General features: G+C 43.7%; 1 protein-coding gene and 1 pseudogene across 1 annotated transcript in view; both read left to right on the forward strand.

Moving 5' to 3' along the window:
- Positions 1–19,203, forward strand: part of LOC135530748 (LIM and calponin homology domains-containing protein 1-like) — a 92,011-nt pseudogene extending 72,808 nt beyond the window's left edge.
- Positions 19,204–20,895: 1,692 nt separating this feature from the next.
- LOC135530749 (transmembrane protein 192-like) overlaps positions 20,896–25,203 on the forward strand; it is a 34,324-nt gene continuing 30,016 nt past the window's right edge. The window contains exons 1-4 of the mRNA XM_064958948.1: positions 20,896–21,051; positions 22,623–22,775; positions 23,962–24,220; positions 24,581–24,709. Of these exons, the coding sequence (XP_064815020.1) occupies positions 21,022–21,051; positions 22,623–22,775; positions 23,962–24,220; positions 24,581–24,709 (571 nt within the window). The 5' untranslated portion in view covers positions 20,896–21,021. The remainder of the gene's footprint in view (positions 21,052–22,622; positions 22,776–23,961; positions 24,221–24,580; positions 24,710–25,203) is intronic.

Raw genomic sequence — 25,203 nt, forward strand, 5'->3', positions numbered from 1 at the left:
TACAGCCAGGTATGGGACAGGGACAGTGGAGGAGGATAGTTACAGCCAGGTATGGGTTACAGCCAGGTATGGGACAGGGACAGTGGAGGAGGATAGTTACAGCCAGGTATGGGACAGGGACAGGGACAGTGGAGGAGGATAGTTACAGCCAGGTATGGGACAGGGACAGGGACAGTGGAGGAGGATAGTTACAGCCAGGTATGGGACAGGGACAGTGGAGGAGGATAGTTACAGCCAGGTATGGGACAGGGACAGTGGAGGAGGATAGTTACAGCCAGGTATGGGACAGGGACAGGGACAGTGGAGGAGGATAGTTACAGCCAGGTATGGGACAGGGACAGTGGAGGAGGATAGTTACAGCCAGGTATGGGACAGGGACAGTGGAGGAGGATAGTTACAGCCAGGTATGGGACAGGGACAGGGACAGGGACAGTGGAGGAGGATAGACAGGTATGGGACAGGGACAGTGGAGGGAGTTAAAGCCAGGTATGGGACAGGGACAGTGGAGGAGGATAGTTACAGCCAGGTATGGGACAGGGACAGGGACAGTGGAGGAGGATAGTTACAGCCAGGTATGGGACAGGGACAGTGGAGGAGGATAGTTACAGCCAGGTATGGGACAGGGACAGTGGAGGAGGATAGTTACAGCCAGGTATGGGACAGGGACAGGGTGTGGAGGAGGATAGTTACAGCCAGGTATGGGACAGGGACAGGGACAGTGGAGGAGGATAGTTACAGCCAGGTATGGGACAGGGACAGGGACAGTGGAGGAGGATAGTTACAGCAGGGACAGGTATGGGACAGGGACAGTGGAGGAGGATAGTTACAGCCAGGTATGGGAAAGGGACAGTGGAGGAGGATAGTTAAAGCCAGGTATGGGACAGGGACAGTGGAGGAGGATAGTTACAGCCAGGTATGGGACAGGGACAGTGGACAGGATAGTTACAGCCAGGTATGGGACAGGGACAGGGACAGTGGAGGAGGATAGTTACAGCCAGGTATGGGACAGGGACAGTGGAGGAGGATAGTTACAGCCAGGTATGGGACAGGGACAGTGGAGGAGGATAGTTAAAGCCAGGTATGGGACAGGGACAGGGTGGAGGAGGATAGTTACAGCCAGGTATGGGACAGGGACAGTGGAGGAGGATAGTTACAGCCAGGTATGGGACAGGGACAGGGACAGTGGAGGAGGATAGTTACAGCCAGGTATGGGACAGGGACAGTGGAGGAGGATAGTTACAGCCAGGTATGGGACAGGGACAGGGACAGTGGAGGAGGATAGTTACAGCCAGGTATGGGACAGGGACAGTGGAGGAGGATAGTTACAGCCAGGTATGGGACAGGGACAGTGGAGGAGGATAGTTACAGCCAGGTATGGGACAGGGACAGTGGAGGAGGATAGTTAAAGCCAGGTATGGGACAGGGACAGTGGAGGAGGATAGTTACAGCCAGGTATGGGACAGGGACAGTGGAGGAGGATAGTTACAGCCAGGTATGGGACAGGGACAGGGACAGTGGGAGGAGGATAGAGCCAGGTTACAGCCAGGTATGGGACAGGGACAGTGGAGGAGGATAGTTACAGCCAGGTATGGGACAGGGACAGGGACAGTGGAGGAGGATAGTTACAGCCAGGTATGGGACAGGGACAGGGACAGTGGAGGAGGATAGTTAAAGCCAGGTATGGGACAGGGACAGTGGAGGAGGATAGTTACAGCCAGGTATGGGACAGGGACAGTGGAGGAGGATAGTTACAGCCAGGTATGGGACAGGGACAGTGGAGGAGGATAGTTACAGCCAGGTATGGGACAGGGACAGGGACAGTGGAGGAGGATAGTTACAGCCAGGTATGGGACAGGGACAGGGACAGTGGAGGAGGATAGTTACAGCCAGGTATGGGACAGGGACAGTGGAGGAGGATAGTTACAGCCAGGTATGGGACAGGGACAGTGGAGGAGGATAGTTACAGCCAGGTATGGGACAGGGACAGTGGAGGAGGATAGTTACAGCCAGGTATGGGACAGGGACAGTGGAGGAGGATAGTTACAGCCAGGTATGGGACAGGGACAGTGGAGGAGGATAGTTACAGCCAGGTATGGGACAGGGACAGGGACAGTGGAGGAAGCGTCACTGTTATCATCACCCTGATGTCGTTTTCACATTCATGTGTGTGATTTGTGACATGTGTGTTTGTGTGTGAGTGACGTGCTTGCGTGTGTGTATGTGATGTGTGTGTCTGCAGGAGCAGTACCACAGGGAGCAGGAGAAACTGAAAGGGGAGTGGGAGAGAGCGCAGAGAGAGGTGGATGAGGAAGAACGAAGACACAATGAAGAGGTAGCAAACACATTAGCCTTTAGCATTAGTCCTTACACACACATTAGCCTTTAGCATTAGCCCTGACACACATTAGCCTTTAGCCTTTAGCCCTGACACACATATTAGCCTAGCCTTTAGCGTTAGCCCCGACACACACATTAGCCTTTAGCATTAGCCCTGACACACATTAGTTAGCCCCTGACACACACATTAGCCTTTAGCGTTAGCCCCGACACACACATTAGCCTTTAGCATTAGCCCTGACATTACACATTAGCCTTTAGCATTAGCCCTGACACACATTAGCCTTTAGCATTAGCCCTGACACACACATTAGCCTTTAGCATTAGCCCTGACACACATTAGCCTTTAGCATTAGCCCTGACACACACATTAGCCTTTAGCATTAGCCCTGACACACATTAGCCTTTAGCATTAGCCCTGACACACACATTAGCCTTTAGCGTTAGCCCCGACACACACATTAGCCTTTAGCATTAGCCCTGACACACACATTAGCCTTTAGCATTAGCCCTGACACACATTAGCCTTTAGCATTAGCCCTGACACACACATTAGCCTTTAGCATTAGCCCTGTAATGAGTCCTCTATTATCAGTAATTATCATCATGTGCATCTCCTCCTGTTTTCAGGAGAAGAAGATCCTGGAGGAGACGGCAACGGCCCTTTCTCATCCACCTCCCACAGAGCTCGCTGTTCAGACAGAAGTGATCGTTCCGGCACAACAGATCTGTAAGACAGAAGCAATCTCTCATCAGAACGGCCAGGATCAGCCTGCCTTATCCCAAATACAATTTATATAGGGTTAGCACCAGTGTTTGGGAGTAGTGAACTACGTGTAGTTCAACTAGTTGTTTAACGACATTTTACAGTAGCTTGGTGTTAGTTCACTGTTTTACCATGTAGTGGTGTAGCGAACTACCGGAACTACACACCACTGTTTTACCATGCAGTGGTGTAGCTAACTACTGGAACTACACTCTACTGTTTTACCATGTAGCGGTGTAGCTAACTACTGGAACTACACACTACTGTTTTACCATGTAGCGGTGTAGCTAACTACTGGAACTACTCTACTCTTTTACCATGTAGCTAACTACTGGAACTACACTACTGTTTTACCATGTAGCGGTGTAGCTAACTACTGGAACTACACACCACTGTTTTACCATGTAGCGGTGTAGCTAACTACTGGAACTACTCTACTGTTTTACCATGTAGTGGTGTAGCTAACCTACTGGAACTACTCTACTGTTTTACCATGTAGCGGTGTAGCTAACTACTGGAACTACTCTACTGTTTTACCATGTAGCGGTGTAGCTAACTACTGGAACTACTCTACTGTTTTACCATGTAGCGGTGTAGCTAACTACTGGAACTACACTACTGTTTTACCATGTAGCGGTGTAGCTAACTACTGGAACTACTCTACTGTTTTACCATGTAGCGGTGTAGCTAACTACTGGAACTACTCTACTGTTTTACCATGTAGCGGTGTAGCTAACTACTGGAACTACTCTACTGTTTTACCATGTAGCGGTGTAGCTAACTACTGGAACTACTCTACTGTTTTACCATGTAGCTAACTACTGGAACTACTCTACTGTTTTACCATGTAGCGGTGTAGCTAACTACTGGAACTACTCTACTGTTTTACCATGTAGCGGTGTAGCTAACTACTGGAACTACTCTACTGTTTTACCATGTAGCGGTGTAGCTAACTACTGGAACTACTCTACTGTTTTACCATGTAGCGGTGTAGCTAACTACTGGAACTACTCTACTGTTTTACCATGTAGCGGTGTAGCTAACTACTGGAACTACTCTACTGTTTTACCATGTAGCGGTGTAGCTAACTACTGGAACTACTCTACTGTTTTACCATGTAGCGGTGTAGCTAACTACTGGAACTACTCTACTGTTTTACCATGTAGCGGTGTAGCTAACTACTGGAACAACTCTACTGTTTTACCATGTAGCGGTGTAGCTAACTACTGGAACTACTCTACTGTTTTACCATGTAGCAGTGTAGCTAACAACTGGAACTACTCTACTGTTTTACCATGTAGCTAACTACTGGAACTACTCTACTGTTTTACCATGTAGCTAACTACTGGAACTACTCTACTGTTTTACCATGTAGCGGTGTAGCTAACTACTGGAACTACTCTACTGTTTTACCATGTAGCGGTGTAACTAAGCTAACTGGAACTACACTACTGTTTTACCATGTAGCGGTGTAGCTAACTACTGGAACTACACACCACTGTTTTACCATGTAGCGGTGTAGCTAACTACTGGAACTACTCTACTGTGTTACCATGTAGCGGTGTAGCTAACTACTGGAACTACTCTACTGTTTTACCATGTACTGGAACTACACACTACTGGTGTAGCTAACTACTGGAACTACTCTACTGTTTTACCATGTATGTAGCTAACTACTGGAACTACTCTACTGTTTTACCATGTAGCGGTGTAGCTAACTACTGGAACTACTCTACTGTTTTACCATGTAGTGGTGTAGCTAACTACTGGAACTACTCTACTGTTTTACCATGTAGCGGTGTAGCTAACTACTGGAACTACTCTACTGTTTTACCAGCGGTGTAGCTAACTACTGGAACTACTCTACTGTTTTACCATGTAGCGGTGTAGCTAACTACTGGAACTACTCTACTGTTTTACCATGTAGCGGTGTAGCTAACTACTGGAACTACTCTACTGTTTTACCATGTAGCGGTGTAGCTAACTACTGGAACTACTCTACTGTTTTACCATGTAGCGGTGTAGCTAACTACTGGAACTACTCTACTGTTTTACCATGTAGTGGTGTAGCTAACTACTGGAACTACTCTACTGTTTTACCATGTAGCGGTGTAGCTAACTACTGGAACTACTCTACTGTTTTACCATGTAGCGGTGTAGCTAACTACTGGAACTACTCTACTGTTTTACCATGTAGCGGTGTAGCTAACTACTGGAACTACTCTACTGTTTTACCATGTAGCGGTGTAGCTAACTACTGGAACTACTCTACTGTTTTACCATGTAGCGGTGTAGCTAACTACTGGAACTACTCTACTGTTTTACCATGTAGCGGTGTAGCTAACTACTGGAACTACACACCACTGTTTTACCATGTAGCTAACTACTGGAACTACTCTACTGTGTTACCATGTAGCGGTGTAGCTAAATACTGGAACTACTCTACTGTTTTACCATGTAGTGGTGTAGCAAACTACTGGAACTACACTACTGTTTTACCATGTAGCGGTGTAGCTAACTACTGGAACTACACACCACTGTTTTACCATGTAGCTAACTACTGGAACTACTCTACTGTTTTACCATGTAGCGGTGTAGCTAACTACTGGAACTACTCTACTGTTTTACCATGTAGCGGTGTAGCTAACTACTGGAACTACTCTACTGTTTTACCATGTAGCGGTGTAGCTAACTACTGGAACTACACTACTGTTTTACCATGTAGTGGTGTAGCTAACTACTGGAACTACTCTACTGTTTTACCATGTAGCGGTGTAGCTAACTACTGGAACTACTCTACTGTTTTACCATGTAGCGGTGTAGCTAACTACTGGAACTACTCTACTGTTTTACCATGTAGCTAGCTAACTACTGGAACTACTCTACTGTTTTACCATGTAGCTAACTACTGGAACTACTCTACTGTTTTACCATGTAGCGGTGTAGCTAACTACTGGAACTACTCTACTGTTTTACCATGTAGCGCTAACAACTGGAACTACTCTGTAGCTAACTACTGGAACTACTCTACTGTTTTACCATGTAGCGGTGTAGCTAACTACTGGAACTACTCTACTGTTTTACCATGTAGTGGTGTAGCTAACTACTGGAACTACTCTACTGTTTTACCATGTAGCGGTGTAGCTAACTACTGGAACTACTCTACTGTTTTACCATGTAGCGGTGTAGCTAACTACTGGAACTACTCTACTGTTTTACCATGTAGCGGTGTAGCTAACTACTGGAACTACTCTACTGTTTTACCAGCGGTGTAGCTAACTACTGGAACTACTCTACTGTTTTACCATGTAGCGGTGTAGCTAACTACTGGAACTACTCTACTGTTTTACCATGTAGCGGTGTAGCTAACTACTGGAACTACTCTACTGTTTTACCATGTAGCTAACTACTGGAACTACTCTACTGTTTTACCATGTAGCTAACTACTGGAACTACTCTACTGTTTTACCATGTAGCTAACTACTGGAACTACTCTACTGTTTTACCATGTAGCGGTGTAGCTAACTACTGGAACTACTCTACTGTTTTACCATGTAGCGGTGTAGCTAACTACTGGAACTACTCTACTGTTTTACCATGTAGCGATGTCGCTAACTACTGGAACTACTCTACTGTGTTACCATGTAGCGGTGTAGCTAAATACTGGAACTACTCTACTGTTTTACCATGTAGTGGTGTAGCTAACTACTGGAACTACTCTACTGTTTTACCATGTAGCGGTGTAGCTAACTACTGGAACTACTCTACTGTTTTACCATGTAGCGGTGTAGCTAACTACTGGAACTACTCTACTGTTTTACCATGTAGCGGTGTAGCTAACTACTGGAACTACTCTACTGTTTTACCATGTAGCGGTGTAGCTAACTACTGGAACTACTCTACTGTTTTACCATGTAGCTAACTACTGGAACTACTCTACTGTTTTACCATGTAGCGGTGTAGCTAACTACTGGAACTACTCTACTGTTTTACCATGTAGCGGTGTAGCTAACTACTGGAACTACTCTACTGTTTTACCATGTACCGGTGTAGCTAAATACTGGAACTACTCTACTGTTTTACCATGTAGTGGTGTAGCTAACTACTGGAACTACTCTACTGTTTTACCATGTAGCGGTGTAGCTAACTACTGGAACTACTCTACTGTTTTACCATGTAGTGGTGTAGCTAACTACTGGAACTACACTACTGTTTTACCATGTAGCAGTATAGCTAACTACTGGAACTACTCTACTGTTTTACCATGTAGCGGTGTAGCTAACTACTGGAACTACTCTACTGTTTTACCATGTAGCGGTGTAGCTAACTACTGGAACTACACTACTGTTTTACCATGTAGCTAACTACTGGAACTACACACTACTGTTTTACCATGTAGCGGTGTAGCTAACTACTGGAACTACTCTACTGTTTTACCATGTAGCGGTGTAGCTAACTACTGGAACTACTCTACTGTTTTACCATGTAGCTAACTACTGGAACTACTCTACTGTTTTACCATGTAGCGGTGTCGTAGAGAAGAATGTCCTTTCTTTTCCTCATCAGACCTGATTCTCACTTGCTGTGTTTAGAAGCATAATTACACATTCTGTTAACATCTGACGACAGAGGGGTCTGGTCTTCCAGTTTGAAGTCTGACATTTCATATTTAGATATTATATTTTTTAGTAGTAGTTTGGAAGTAGTGAGCTATTTTTCTCAGTAACTTTAGTTCAGTAAACTATGTTTTTCTTAAGCTTTAGTGTAGCTGTTACCAGTGTTCAGTAATTGGTAGCTTGGTGAACTATATTTTCAGATTATCTTACTGGTTAGCACACACACAGTCACACAGTCACACACACAGAGGTGCCCCACATACACACAGTCACACACACAGACACACACACACACACACACACACACACACACACACACACACACACACACACACACACACACACACACACACACACACACACACACACACACACAGAGGTGCCCATACACACACACGGGAAGGAAGGAAAGTCGGGGTTAGTACTATAACCATGGTAACTAGTGTTGTGTTGTGACAGATGCATCATGGGACTGTGAGTCATCCAGGGGTCAGGAGACGTCTCTGGACCGCAACCAGTCCTGCGCCGTCAAGAGGTGTGTGATACATAGCTCTGCTGTAGTCAGTGTGTGTGTGTGTGTGTGTGTGTGTGTGTGATACGTAGCTCTTCTGTAATCAGTGTGTGTGTGTGTGTGATACGTAGCTCTTCTGTAATCAGGGTGTGTGTGTGTGTTGGCCACCAGGTCAGGATCGTATGAGGGCCCACATCCACCTTCATCATCCCCATCATCACCTCAACCGCCCTCCCCAGCAGGTACACACTCATGAGGGGGACATGGGGACTAAATGAACCTAGTTACTGATCCGTCTCACCGTGTCACCAAACGCGTAACTGAGCGCTTAAACAAACCGTCTGGAATTAACATGGACTGTCAATGGACAACTTTTCTTCTTAGGACGTTCCTACTGGACACGTTCGCACGCCTTGTTGAATGAGCAACATCCTCTTTCTCCGCGAGCATTTAACGTGATGGATAAAAGCCTATAGACTGTAGACTGTAGCCTGTAGACTGTAGACTGTACACTGTAGCCTGTAGCCTGTAGACTGTAGCCTGTATGTTGACTAGTAGCCTGTAGACTGTAACCTGTAGACTGTAACCTGTAGCCTGTAACCTGTAGCCTGTAGACTGTAGCCTGTAACCTGTAGCCTGTAACCTGTAGACTGTAACCTGTAGACTGTAGACTGTAGACTGTAACCTGTAGCCTGTAACCTGTAGACTGTAACCTGTAGCCTGTAACCTGTAGCCTGTAACCTGTAGACTGTAACCTGTAGACTGTAGACTGTAGACTGTAACCTGTAGCCTGTAACCTGTAGACTGTAACCTGTAGCCTGTAACCTGTAGACTGTAACCTGTAGACTGTAGACTGTAGCCTGTAACCTGTAGCCTGTAACCTGTAGACTGTAGCCTGTAGACTGTAGACTGTAGACTGTAGACTGTAGACTGTAGACTGTACACTGTAGCCTGTAGACGGTAGACTGTAGCCTGTACACTGTAGATTGTAGCCTGTACACTGTAGCCTGTAGACTGTACACTGTAGCCTGTAGCCTGTAGCCTGTATGTTGACTAGTAGCCTGTAGACTGTAGCCTGTATGTTGACTAGTAGCCTGTAGCCTGTATGTTGACTGTAGCCTGTAGCCTGTATGTTGACTGTGGCCTGTAACTGTAGTACTGTAGTAGCCTGTAGCCTGTATGTTGACTAGTAGCCTGTAGCCTGTATGTTGACTAGTAGCCTGTAGACTATAGCCTGTAGCCTGTAGCCTGTATGTTGACTAGTAGCCTGTAGCCTGTATGTTGACTAGTAGCCTGTGTGTTGACTAGTAGCCTGTAGCCTGTATGTTGACTAGTAGCCTGTAGCCTGTATGTTGACTAGTAGCCTGTAGCCTGTATGTTGACTAGTAGCCCGTAGCTTGTATGTTGACTAGTAGCCTGTAGCCTGACTAGTAGCCTGTAGCCTGTATGTTGACTAGTAGCCTGTAGCCTGTATGTTGACTAGTAGCCTGTATGTTGACTAGTAGCCTGTATGTTGACTAGTAGCCTGTAGCCTGTATGTTGACTAGTAGCCTGTAGACTGTAGCCTATATGTTGACTAGTAGCCTGTATGTTGACTAGTAGCCTGTAGACTGTAGCCTGTATGTTGACTAGTAGCCTGTAGCCTGTATGTTGACTAGTAGACTGTAGCCTGTATGTTGACTAGTAGCCTGTAGCCTGTATGTTGACTAGTAGACTGTAGCCTGTATGTGACTAGTAGCCTGTGTGATGTTGACTAGTAGCCTGTAGACTGTAGCCTGTATGTAGCCTGTATGTTATGGTATAGGTTGTATGAGATGTTTTGTTCTGTTTTAACAGTTGTTTATATATATACTGTATGTTGACTAGTAGACTGTAGCCTGTATGTTGACTAGTAGACTGTAGCCTGTATGTTGACTAGTAGCCTGTAGACTGTATGTTGACTAGTAGCCTGTAGACTGTATGTTGACTAGTAGCCTGTAGACTGTAGCCTGTATGTAGCCTGTATGTTATGGTATAGGTTGTATGAGATGTTTTGTTCTGTTTTAACAGTTGTTTATATATATACTGTATGTTGACTAGTAGACTGTAGCCTGTATGTAGCCTGTAGACTGTATGTTGACTGTAGCCTGTAGCCTGTATGTGTAGCCTGTATGTTATGGTATAGGTTGTATGAGATGTTTTGTTCTGTTTAACAGTTGTTTATATATATACTGTATGTTGACTAGTAGCCTGTAGCCTGTATGTTATGGTATAGGCTGTATGAGATGTTTTGTTCTGTTTAACAGTTGTTTATATATATACTGTATGTTGACTAGTAGACTGTAGCCTGTATGTTGACTAGTAGACTGTAGCCTGTATGTTGACTAGTAGCCTGTAGCCTGTAGACTGTATGTTGACTAGTAGCCTGTAGACTGTAGCCTGTAGCCTGTATGTTGACTAGTAGCCTGTAGACTGTAGCCTGTATGTAGCCTGTAGCCTGTATGTTATGGTATAGGTTGTATGAGATGTTTTGTTCTGTTTAACAGTTGTTTATATATATACTGTATGTTGACTAGTAGACTGTAGCCTGTATGTTGACTAGTAGACTGTAGCCTGTATGTTGACTAGTAGCCTGTAGCCTGTATGTTGACTAGTAGCCTGTAGACTGTATGTTGACTAGTAGCCTGTAGACTGTATGTTGACTAGTAGACTGTAGCCTGTATGTAGCCTGTAGCCTGTATGTTATGGTATAGGTTGTATGAGATGTTTTGTTCTGTTTAACAGTTGTTTATATATATACTGTATGTTGACTAGTAGCCTGTAGCCTGTATGTTATGGTATAGGTTGTATGAGATGTTTTGTTCTGTTTAACAGGTGTTTATATATAGACTGTATGTTGACTAGTAGCCTGTAGCCTGTATGTAGCCTGTAGCCTGTATGTTATGGTATAGGTTGTATGAGATGTTTTGTTCTGTTTAACAGGTGTTTATATATATACTGTATGTTGACTAGTAGACTGTAGCCTGTATGTTGACTAGTAGACTGTAGCCTGTATGTTGACTAGTAGCCTGTAGCCTGTATGTTGACTAGTAGCCTGTAGACTGTATGTTGACTAGTAGCCTGTAGACTGTATGTTGACTAGTAGACTGTAGCCTGTATGTAGCCTGTAGCCTGTATGTTATGGTATAGGTTGTATGAGATGTTTTGTTCTGTTTAACCTGTATGTTGACTAGTAGACTGTAGCCTGTATGTTGACTAGTAGACTGTAGCCTGTATGTAGCCTGTAGCCTGTATGTTATGGTATAGGTTGTATGAGATGTTTTGTTCTGTTTAACAGGTGGTTATATATATACTGTATGTTGACTAGTAGCCTGTAGACTGTAGCCTGTATGTAGCCTGTAGCCTGTATGTTATGGTATAGGTTGTATGAGATGTTTTGTTCTGTTTAACAGGTGGTTATATATATACTGTATGTTGACTAGTAGACTGTAGCCTGTATGTAGCCTGTAGCCTGTATGTTATGGTATAGGTTGTATGAGATGTTTTGTTCTGTTTAACAGTTGTTTATATATATATACTGTATGTTGACTAGTAGCCTGTAGACTGTAGCCTGTATGTAGCCTGTAGCCTGTATGTTATGGTATAGGTTGTATGAGATGTTTTGTTCTGTTTAACTGTATGTTGACTAGTAGACTGTAGCCTGTATGTAGCCTGTAGCCTGTATGTTATGGTATAGGTTGTATGAGATGTTTTGTTCTGTTTAACAGGTGGCCTATATACTGTATGTTGACTAGTAGACTGTAGCCTGTATGTAGCCTGTAGCCTGTATGTTATGGTATAGGTTGTATGAGATGTTTTGTTCTGTTTAACAGTTGTTTATATATATACTGTATGTTGACTAGTAGCCTGTAGCCTGTATGTTATGGTATAGGTTGTATGAGATGTTTTGTTCTGTTTAACAGGTGTTTATATATAGACTGTATGTTGACTAGTAGCCTGTAGACTGTAGCCTGTATGTAGCCTGTAGCCTGTATGTTATGGTATAGGCTGTATGAGATGTTTTGTTCTGTTTAACAGGTGTTTATATATAGACTGTATGTTGACTAGTAGCCTGTAGACTGTATGTTGACTAGTAGCCTGTAGACTGTATGTTGACTAGTAGCCTGTAGCCTGTAGCCTGTATGTTGACTAGTAGACTGTAGCCTGTATGTAGCCTGTAGCCTGTATGTTATGGTATAGGCTGTATGAGATGTTTTGTTCTGTTTAACAGGTGTTTATATATATACTGTATGTTGACTAGTAGACTGTAGCCTGTATGTAGCCTGTAGCCTGTATGTTATGGTATAGGTTGTATGAGATGTTTTGTTCTGTTTAACAGGTGTTTATATATATACTGTATGTTGACTAGTAGACTGTAGCCTGTATGTTGACTAGTAGCCTGTAGCCTGTATGTTATGGTATAGGCTGTATGAGATGTTTTTTTCTGTTTAACAGGTGTTTATATATATACTGTATGTTGACTAGTAGACTGTAGCCTGTATGTTGACTAGTAGCCTGTAGCCTGTATGTTGACTAGTAGCCTGTAGCCTGTATGTTATGGTATAGGCTGTATGAGATGTTTTGTTCTGTTTAACAGGTGTTTATATATATACTGTATGTTGACTAGTAGACTGTAGCCTGTATGTAGCCTGTAGCCTGTATGTTATGGACTGAGATGTTTTGTTCTGTTTAACAGGTGTTTATATATATACTGTATGTTGACTGTAGCCTGTAGCCTGTAGCCTGTAGCCTGTATGTTATGGTATAGGCTGTATGAGATGTTTTGTTCTGTTTAACAGGTGTTTATATATATACTGTATGTTGACTAGTAGCCTGTAGCCTGTATGTAGCCTGTAGCCTGTATGTTATGGTATAGGCTGTATGAGATGTTTTGTTCTGTTTAACAGGTGTTTATATATAGACTGTATGTTGACTAGTAGCCTGTAGCCTGTATGTTATGGTATAGGCTGTATGAGATGTTTTGTTCTGTTTAACAGGTGTTTATATATATACTGTATGTTGACTAGTAGCCTGTAGCCTGTATGTAGCCTGTAGCCTGTATGTTATGGTATAGGCTGTATGAGATGTTTTGTTCTGTTTAACAGGTGTTTATATATAGACTGTATGTTGACTAGTAGCCTGTAGCCTGTATGTTATGGTATAGGCTGTATGAGATGTTTTGTTCTGTTTAACAGGTGTTTATATATATACTGTATGTTGACTAGTAGACTGTAGCCTGTATGTAGCCTGTATGTAGCCTGTAGCCTGTATGTTATGGTATAGGCTGTATGAGATGTTTTGTTCTGTTTAACAGGTGTTTATATATATACTGTATGTTGACTAGTAGACTGTAGCCTGTATGTAGCCTGTAGCCTGTATGTAGCCTGTAGACTGTATGTTGACTAGTAGACTGTAGCCTGTATGTAGCCTGTAGCCTGTATGTTATGGTATAGGCTGTATGAGATGTTTTGTTCTGTTTAACAGGTGGTTATATATATACTGTATGTTGACTAGTAGCCTGTAGCCTGTATGTTATGGTATAGGCTGTATGAGATGTTTTGTTCTGTTTAACAGGTGTTTATATATAGACTGTATGTTGACTAGTAGACTGTAGCCTGTATGTAGCCTGTAGCCTGTATGTTATGGTATAGGCTGTATGAGATGTTTTGTTCTGTTTAACAGGTGTTTATATATAGACTGTATGTTGACTAGTAGACTGTAGCCTGTATGTAGCCTGTAGCCTGTATGTTATGGTATAGGCTGTATGAGATGTTTTGTTCTGTTTAACAGTTGTTTATATATATATACTGTATGTTGACTAGTAGCCTGTAGACTGTAGCCTGTATGTAGCCTGTAGCCTGTATGTTATGGTATAGGCTGTATGAGATGTTTTGTTCTGTTTAACAGGTGTTTATATATATACTGTATGTTGACTAGTAGCCTGTAGCCTGTAGCCTGTATGTAGCCTGTAGCCTGTATGTTATGGTATAGGCTGTATGAGATGTTTTGTTCTGTTTAACAGGTGGTTATATATATACTGTATGTTGACTAGTAGCCTGTAGCCTGTATGTAGCCTGTAGCCTGTATGTTATGGTATAGGTTGTATGAGATGTTTTGTTCTGTTTAACAGGTGGTTATATATATACTGTATGTTGACTAGTACTGTAGCCTGTATGTAGCCTGTAGCCTGTATGTTATGGTATAGGCTGTATGAGATGTTTTGTTCTGTTTAACAGTTGTTTATATATATACTGTATGTTGACTAGTAGCCTGTAGCCTGTATGTTATGGTATAGGCTGTATGAGATGTTTTGTTCTGTTTAACAGGTGTTTATATATATACTGTATGTTGACTAGTAGACTGTAGCCTGTATGTAGCCTGTAGCCTGTATGTTATGGTATAGGCTGTATGAGATGTTTTGTTCTGTTTAACAGGTTTATATATATACTGTATGTTGACTAGTAGCCTGTAGCCTGTATGTTATGGTATAGGTTGTATGAGATGTTTTGTTCTGTTTAACAGGTGGTTATATATAGACTGTATGTTGACTAGTAGCCTGTAGCCTGTATGTAGCCTGTAGCCTGTATGTTATGGTATAGGCTGTATGAGATGTTTTGTTCTGTTTAACAGGTGTTTATATATATACTGTATGTTGACTAGTAGACTGTAGCCTGTATGTAGCCTGTAGCCTGTATGTTATGGTATAGGTTGTATGAGATGTTTTGTTCTGTTTAACAGGTGTTTATATATAGACTGTATGTTGACTAGTAGCCTGTAGCCTGTATGTTATGGTATAGGCTGTATGAGATGTTTTGTTCTGTTTAACAGGTGTTTATATGTAGACTGTATGTTGACTAGTAGCCTGTAGCCTGTATGTAGCCTGTAGCCTGTATGTTATGGTATAGGTTGTATGAGATGTTTTGTTCTGTTTAACAGGTGTTTATATATATACTGTATGTTGACTAGTAGACTGTAGCCTGTATGTAGCCTGTAGCCTGTATGTTATGGTATAGGTTGTATGAGATGTTTTGTTCTGTTTAACAGGTGGTTATATATATACTGTATGTTGACTAGTAGCCTGTAGCCTGTATGTAGCCTGTAGCCTGTATGTTATGGTATAGGCTGTATGAGATGTTTTGTTCTGTTTAACAGTTGTTTATATATATACTGTATGTTGACTAGTAGCCTGTAGCCTGTATGTTATGGTATAGGCTGTATGAGATGTTTTGTTCTGTTTAACAGGTGTTTATATATATACTGTATGTTGACTAGTAGACTGTAGCCTGTATGTAGCCTGTAGCCTGTATGTTATGGTATAGGCTGTATGAGATGTTTTGTTCTGTTTAACAGGTGTTTATATATATACTGTATGTTGACTAGTAGCCTGTAGCCTGTATGTTATGGTATAGGTTGTATGAGATGTTTTGTTCTGTTTAACAGGTGGTTATATATAGACTGTATGTTGACTAGTAGCCTGTAGCCTGTATGTAGCCTGTAGCCTGTATGTTATGGTATAGGCTGTATGAGATGTTTTGTTCTGTTTAACAGGTGTTTATATATATACTGTATGTTGACTAGTAGACTGTAGCCTGTATGTAGCCTGTAGCCTGTATGTTATGGTATAGGTTGTATGAGATGTTTTGTTCTGTTTAACAGGTGTTTATATATAGACTGTATGTTGACTAGTAGCCTGTAGCCTGTATGTTATGGTATAGGCTGTATGAGATGTTTTGTTCTGTTTAACAGGTGTTTATATGTAGACTGTATGTTGACTAGTAGCCTGTAGCCTGTATGTAGCCTGTAGCCTGTATGTTATGGTATAGGTTGTATGAGATGTTTTGTTCTGTTTAACAGGTGTTTATATATAGACTGTATGTTGACTAGTAGACTGTAGACTGTAGCCTGTATGTAGCCTGTAGCCTGTATGTTATGGTATAGGTTGTATGAGATGTTTTGTTCTGTTTAACAGGTGTTTATATATATACTGTATGTTGACTAGTAGCCTGTAGCCTGTATGTAGCCTGTAGCCTGTATGTTATGGTATAGGCTGTATGAGATGTTTTGTTCTGTTTAACAGGTGTTTATATATATACTGTATGTTGACTAGTAGCCTGTAGCCTGTATGTTATGGTATAGGCTGTATGAGATGTTTTGTTCTGTTTAACAGGTGTTTATATATATACTGTATGTTGACTAGTAGCCTGTAGCCTGTATGTTATGGTATAGGCTGTATGAGATGTTTTGTTCTGTTTAACATATATACTGTATGTTGACTAGTAGACTGTAGCCTGTGTAGCCTGTAGCCTGTATGTTATGGTATAGGTTATGAGATGTTTTGTTCTGTTTAACAGGTGTTTATATATAGACATTTCAGCCTGTGTGAGCCTGTAGCCTGTAGCCTGTAGCCTGTATGTTATGGTATAGGCTGTATGAGATGTTTTGTTCTGTTTAACAGGTGTTTATATATAGACTGTAGAACATGGAAAGGAAGTTGTTTCATTTAACAGGAACCCGGTTGTTTTTTCATCGCAGTCGTTTATTTGGGGAAAACTGTTTAATCGAGAGAGAAAACGCCCCCATTCTCATCAACGGGGCTGTCGTGGAGGAGGTTGAGAGAGTTCCTTGGTGTCCACATCATCAACACACTAGAATGGTGCAAACACACCAAAACGGTCGTGAAGAGGAGCACGACCACACCTTTTCCCCCTCAGGAGATTGAAAAGATTTGTCATGGGTACTCAGATCCTCAAAAAGTTCAACAGCTGCACCATCGAGAGCACTGCCTGGTATGGCAACTGCTCGGCCTCCGACCGCAAGGCACTACAGAGGGTAGTGTAAGGCCCATATATCACTGGGCCAAGCTTCCTGCCATCCAGGACCTCTATACCAGGCGGTGTCAGAGGAAGGCCCTAAGAAATTGTCAAAGACTCCAGCCACCCAAGCATTTCCTACCGCACTGCAAGCGGTCGGAGCGTCAAGCCAAGTTCCAAGAGGCTTCTAAACAGCTTCTACCCCCAAGCCAACAGCTTTACCCCCCAAGCCAACAGCTTCTACCCCCCAAAGCCAACAGTCAGTCAGCCAACATTTACCCCCCAAAGTGTGAGGTCTACACCTGTTGGTTAAGGGCTGGGCAGTCAGCATTTCACTGTGATGTCTACACCTGTATGTTAAGGTCTGGTCAGTCTGCATTTCACTGTGAGGTCTACACCTGTTGGTTAAGGGCTGGTCAGTCAGCATTTCACTGTGAGGTCTACACCTGTTGGTTAAGGGCTGGTCAGTCTGCATTTCACTGTGAGGTCTACACCTGTTGGTTAAGGGCTGGTCAGTCTGCATTTCACTGTGAGGTCTACTACACCTGTTGGTTAAGGGCTGGTCAGTCAGCATTTCATTGTCAGGTCTACACCTGTTGGTTAAGGGCTGGTCAGTCTGCATTTCATTGTGAGGTCTACAGACCTGTTGTATTCGGCGCATTTGACTAATAACATTTGATTTGATTTGCAGCAGTTAAATGTTATTTTGTTTTCGCGTGTGTGTGTGTATATCTGTGTGTGTGTGTGCGTGTGTGTGTATATTTGTGTGAGTGTGTGTGTATATTTGTGTGTGTGTGTGTGTGCGTGTGTGTGTATATTTGTGTGAGTGTGTGTGTATAGGTGTGTGAGTGGTAAGCGTCAGTGTTCAGGTTGCAATCAGGCGCTGGGGAAAGGAACAGCTATGAACATCGACACGCTGGGCCTGTACTTCCACCTAACCTGCTTTAAGGTACACACACACACACACACACACACACACACACACACACACACACACACACACACTCTGCTCTCACACCTTTCTGTGTGTTTGTTAGTGTGGAGTGTGTAAGGTACAGCTAGGTGACACCAGTTCAGGAACAGAAGTTAGGATCCGTAACGGGCTGCTGAGCTGTCACGACTGCTATGCCACATCACACGGTGAGACACACACACCTAATGAATTCACTGCTGAGACAAACAAAACCTACGGACACACACACACCTAATGAATTCACTGCTGAGCTGTCACGACTGCTATGCCACATCACACGGTGAGACACACACACCTAATGAATTCACTGCTGAGCTGTCACGACTGCTATGCCACATCACACGGTGAGACACACACACCTAATGAATTCACTGCTGAGACAAACAAAACCTACGGACACACACACACACACCTAATGAATTCACTGCTGAGACAAACAAAACCTACAGACACACACACACACACACACACACACACACCTAATGAATTCACTGCTGAGACTAACAAAACCTATGGACACACACACACACACACACCTAATGAATTCACTGCTGAGACAAACAAAACCTACAGACACACACACACCTAATGAATTCACTGCTGAGACAAACAAAACCTACAGACACACACACACACACATAACTATTATAACTGCACCACTAATGTATTGTTGTTATAACTGATCATCAAACCTCATGTCATCTCTGTCACTTCCTGGTTGCAGCAGTTGGCCAGCCGACTACGCTGTGATTGGCTACAGCCTGCATCTGGAACCCTTCACAACATTCTGGAACGCTGTGGAATTCTCTTAACTGGGCACACAAACTTCTCCCAGATGATGTCATGGAGACTGAACTGTCTGATGCTAACTGATGCTAATGGAGGCTAACTGCTAAGTGCTAGCGTTGTAGCTGATCAACCAGTTTTTCCCAGACTGACTTAATTACAGAGACCTGAAGCACAACCACTGATCTACAACAGCACACTCAGACACATGCTACATGCTAACACCAGCAGCAGTTGGAATGTAGTAGCTACCTACCTTACTGTCAAATTAGCTAAATGATAAATGCTAACGGATGCTAACTGCTAAATGCTACTGTTCACTCACAATCATAATGCCTTAATAACTCTGTTTTGTGTTTTAAGTATTTTGCATGAACGAAGACCGTGTTAGTTGTTTTTGTTAACGTAACGGTAGTTAGGCTGTGTTACCTAGCGACAGCCCTGACTACCACATATAGTTGTTATGGTTACCGTATGCCTCTCCTCCATGTTGTTGTGTAATGATAAAAGCTTTGTCTTTATTCTAATGTTCACCTGATCATCATGTACATCATTATGCTGCGTTCATTACTCTGAGAGCAATAAGGATGCATGATCGCTTTAGTTATTATTGGATGTTATTATTACCATTTAATACCAAGGATATTCTGACGTGTTTTAGAGCTTTGCATCATACTCTGCCTTAAGACGAGAGTGAGAGGGATAGCACACGTGTAGTGTTTACGTGTGTGTGTGTTTGTGTGCATGTGTGTGTGAGTTGTTTTAGTTCAACGTGAAGCACAGTCCTATACCAGCAAATATTACTACACATTGACCTGCCCTTCCCTCTTTCTCTCACCTGATTGGACCTTTACATCTAAGAACAACCAATGAATGAGACAAAGTTATCTGTTGCTTCCTGTTTATGCCCAGTCTCTTGTCCTGTGGCATTTTTAGGCCTATTTCTTACACCAATCAAATGCTTTGGATAGATGTGGAGAGGAGAAGGGAGGGGAGGAGGAGAGGAGGGGATGGGATGGGAGAGGAGATTCGAGAGGAAGATGGGATGGGAGAGGAAGAGAGAGGAGAGGGGATGAGAGATTAGAGAGGAGGACAGAAGAGAGGAGAGGAAGCTACTTTAGACTGTTCTTTCTGCTGACATTTCCTAAAGGACAAACTGAATTGATCCAGCTTCATAGCTTTTATAGCAATGTGTGTTTATCAATAAAATGACAATATGTTCAATGCGTTGTCTGATATCTCTTGGTCATCTGTGAGTAGAGCCGCGGGAAGTAGTTTGGGGGTGCTGAGGGTTTTTTCTGGTGGGGGACACAGATTTGTTTCCTCCCTACAAACAGCTGTACTGGGGATGCTGCATCACCTTCAGCTCCCTGCTTCCCGCGGCTCTGTCTGTGAGCTCTGTTTTATTCTTGAGTCTATTGTATCATCTAGGGCCAAAAGTAGTTCACTATGTATGGAATAGGGTGCCATTTGAGACAAACTCATAGCTTCAACAGGTCTCCTAACAATGCTGCTGTTCTGCACTCATCAATCATAACGCTGAAGGTCGACATAGACTGTATACACAACCAAGGCTATGATAAATGATGCGTGGGGTATTGGCACAACCTGGTGGCCATCCACTTGTTTGACACAAGCCGAGGCAGTCGGGAAAAAGTTGCCTTCCTGTGGATGGTAATGGTAGAGACAGAGTCAAATGGTAACACAATAAACGTTGGCAGCGGCACCACAGGGTCAGTTATACACATCTTTGGTCTTACTGCACATCAAACCTAAATATCCAGACACTGAATTTACAGACAGCGAGGTCTCTTACCTTTTATCATTTAAAACAACACAGTCCTCGTCGACAGATACATGAATCCTCTCACTGTAACTACAGACAGGAGGTTATATTGTATTTCATGGTACAATATCAAACAAACAATGTTAAAAACCTTTTTGTGTGGTCTTGGAAATGATTGAAAGGAAGATAATTATTTGTAATCGGGGGTGAAACGCAACAGAGAAAACTACAAGGTGGAGCCGTATATGGAGCAGTGGGCTGCCCGACCGGACCAATAACAGAGGAACACCGCTGTCACGTGGAAGCAGAGTATGAGGCTATCCGCTAAAACAGACGCTTTTTAAATGAAACATTCTGTGTGTATTTAGCTTTATAAACCTTTCTCTTGACGAGTTAACCTGTGCGACTTCAACACACCATGGAATCGGAAGGGATGTCGCACCATGCAGTAAGTCACGATACTGAACTGTTCCGTATTGTGGTCCAGACACTAACTGATAACATTAGGTAGCCAGTCGGTGAGCTTGTAAGTTATCCTTCCATTAGGTATAGACCGGAAGAAGGCGATATATAGCTCGGTAGATACATAACTATCTGAGATTAAACAAAACCACCGAGTCTTCAGCGAATAGGACATTTGAAAACGTTGCAGCTCATATGCTGTCTTTTCTCTACAAGGTGAGACTGAGACGGGACGTTAGTGAGCCAAGTCCTTGTTGTTTCTCTCGGGTTGTGTGTTGGCACCTTGTCGCCCGCTGGGGGGCGCTGTTGGGTTAGCTAGAAGTCTATACACTCCACTGGTGGACAAAGAACACAATTGTCATATTTGAGTAAAAGTAAATATACTTTAAACCACTGATAAACTCAAGAGTCACAACCTTTCAGAAACCCCTTTATTCGTACATTTTACACATACTCAGAATTTGACTTGGCGATGTGGTGTGATATGGTGCTGCTAGCCATAGACAACATGCCGAGACAGAATTTACACTTTATATACATTATACAAAATAGATCAAGTGAGGATATACGGCAAGCGGTACCGGAGCCCCAAGTCCAGGTCCAAGAGGCTTCTAAACAGTTTCTACCCCCAAGCTGTAATACTGCTGAACATCTAATCAAATGGCCACTATTTACATTCCCCCTCTTTCATACCACTGCCACTCTCTGTTATTATCTTTGCATAGTCACTTTTTTATTTTACCACCTTTTCTCCCCAATTTCGTGGTGTCCAATTGTTAGTAGTTACTATCTTGTCTCATCGCTACAACTCCCGTACGGGCTCGGGAGAGACGAAGGTTGAAAGTCATGCGTCCTCCGATACACAACCCAACCAAGCCGCACTGCTTCTTAACACAGCGCGCATCCAATCCGGAAGCCAGCCGCACCAGTGTGTCGGAGGGGACACCGTGCACCTGGAGAACTTGGTTAGCGCGCACTGCGCCTGGCCCGCCACAGGAGTAGCTGGCGATGAGACAATGACATCCCTTTATTTTATTTATTTTTATTTAACTACCTACATTGTACTTTCTTTTTTTTCTCAACTGCGTTGTTGGTTAAGGTCTTGTCAGTCAGCATTTCACTGTGAGGTCTACTACACCTGTTGTATTCAGCATTTCACTGTGAGGTCTACTACACCTGTTGTATTCAGCATTTCACTGTGAGGTCTACTACACCTGTTGTATTCAGCATTTCACTGTGAGGTCTACTACACCTGTTGTATTCAGCATTTCACTGTGAGGTCTACTACACCTGTTGTAATCAGCATTTCACTGTGAGGTCTACTAAACCTGTTGTATTCAGCATTTCACTGTGAGGTCTACTACACCTGTTGTATTCAGCGTTTCACTGTGAGGCACATGTGACAAATAACATTGGATTTGATTTACAATTTAAAGTGTAAATATATATTTTCCGTTGTGTAAATCCAAGAGTCCATTCTTGAGTTTAACCATGATAAAGTGCAAAGCTGATCTGTGTGTGTGTGTGTGTGTGTGTGTGTGTGTGTGTGTGAGACAGGTCAGTTCATCAGTAGATGTGTCTCAGAGTGTTGAGGAGGACCCTTTAGTGGACGGACCGCTGATCTCCCATGATGCCCTGCAGTCTGCTATCAGGAGAGAATTCAAAACTCTCCCCACACACTGTCCTGCTGTCCTGCTGTTGCTGCTGCAGGTATACACATCCCTGTTGTAGTGTAAACACACACACACACCCCTGTTGTAGTGTAAACACACACACACATCCCTGTTGTAGTGTAAACACACACACAAATCCCTGTTGTAGTGTAAACACACACACACACCCCTGTTGTAGTGTAAACACACACACACATCCCTGTTGTAGTGTAAACACACACACACACCCCTGTTGTAGTGTAAACACACACACACATCCCTGTTGTAGTGTAAACACACACACACACATCCCTGTTGTAGTGTAAACACACACACACATCCCTGTTGTAGTGTAAACACACACACACACACCCCTGTTGTAGTGTAAACACACACACACACCCCTGTTGTAGTGTAAACACACACACACATCCCTGTTGTAGTGTAAACACACACACCCCTGTTGTAGTGTAAACACACACACACATCCCTGTTGTAGTGTAAACACACACACAAATCCCTGTTGTAGTGTAAACACACACACACACCCCTGTTGTAGTGTAAACACACACACACATCCCTGTTGTAGTGTAAACACACACACACCCCTGTTGTAGTGTAAACACACACACACATCCCTGTTGTAGTGTAAACACACACACACACATCCCTGTTGTAGTGTAAACACACACACACACATCCCTGTTGTAGTGTAAACACACACACACATCCCTGTTGTAGTGTAAACACACACACACATCCCTGTTGTAGTGTAAACACACACACACACCCCTGTTGTAGTGTAAACACACACACACACCCCTGTTGTAGTGTAAACACACACACACATCCCTGTTGTAGTGTAAACACACACACACATCCCTGTTGTAGTGTAAACACACACACACATCCCTGTTGTAGTGTAAACACACACACACATCCCTGTTGTAGTGTAAACACACACACCCCTGTTGTAGTGTAAACACACACACACATCCCTGTTGTAGTGTAAACACACACACACACCCCTGTTGTAGTGTAAACACACACACACATCCCTGTTGTAGTGGAAACACACACACACACATCCCTGTTGTAGTGGAAACACACACACACACATCCCTGTTGTAGTGGAAACACACACACACACACATCCCTGTTGTAGTGGAAACACACACACACACACACACATAAATAATCAACTCGTCCATGTTTTGTCTGACAGGTTCTCTCTGTGTCCCCAGGTGGTGTATGTGTCTCTGAGTGTGTGTGTTGCCGTAGTGTGTGTGTTGGAGGTTGGCCGGGAGGAGTGTGTCCGTGTGTTGGGTCATGTTCGGGGGCAGAGTGTGGTGGTGATTGGGAAGGTGTTTGTGTGGCTGTGTGTGTTGTTGTTTGGTGTGTGTGTTCAGCATCACCACAGCCGAGTGAGGGGCAGAGGATACCTCCGTTTCTACAGAGACAACCGCACCCTGAAACACCTGCCCTTCCTCATCCACTCTGCAGGTACACCTGCATCTCAGTGCAATAGGCATCACGACAGTCCTTGGTTCGAATCCAGGCTGTATCACATCCGGCGGTGCATAATTGGCCCATCGTCGTCCGGGTTTGGCCGTCGTTGTCAATAAGAATCAGTTCTTAACTGACTTGTTAAATAAAGGTTCAATGATAAATCCATAAATCCTGCAGGTTCACATCCTGGTACTCGTCTCTGTGTAGTTGTTGGTTAGTTCTCCTACAGTTGAATGTTTTACAGCGGGTCCACCTCCTACCACACAGAGGAGACACACATTAAGCTTACCTTTTACACTTGGACGTGTGTGTGTGTGTGTGTGTGTGTGTGTGTGTGTGTGTGTGTGTGTGTAGGGAACACGGCGGTGTTGGTGGTCATGTCAGCTGATCTGCCAGAGGCGGGTCATCTTCCTGTTTATCTGCTGCTAGGGATTCTGGGACTGGAGCTCCTGGTCTCTCTGCCTTGTCTGATCATCTACACAGGTACCCCCCTCCCCTCCCCCAGCCTGTCTATAGAGTGATCTACATCACAGGTACCCCCCTCCCTCTCACCCTCCCCCAGCCTGTCTATAGAGTGATCTACATCACAGGTACCCCCTCCCCCTCCCCCAGCCTGTCTATAGAGTGATCTACATCACAGGTACCCCCTCCCCCCCCCCCCTCCCCCAGCCTGTCTATAGAGTGATCTACATCACAGGTACCCCCCTCCCCCCTCCTCCCTCCCCCAGCCTGTCTATAGAGTGATCTACATCACAGGTACCCCCTCCCCCCCCCCCTCCCCCAGCCTGTCTATAGAGTGATCTACATCACAGGTACCCCCCTCCCCCTCCCCCAGCCTGTCTATAGAGTGATCTACATCACAGGTACCCCCCCCCCCTCTCCCTCCCCCAGCCTGTCTATAGAGTGATCTACATCACAGGTACCCTCTCCCCCTCCCCCAGCCTGTCTATAGAGTGATCTACATCACAGGTACCCCC

The sequence above is a fragment of the Oncorhynchus masou genome, unplaced genomic scaffold (genome assembly GCF_036934945.1).
Source record: "Oncorhynchus masou masou isolate Uvic2021 unplaced genomic scaffold, UVic_Omas_1.1 unplaced_scaffold_1412, whole genome shotgun sequence".
Taxonomy (NCBI): Eukaryota; Metazoa; Chordata; class Actinopteri; order Salmoniformes; family Salmonidae; genus Oncorhynchus; species Oncorhynchus masou.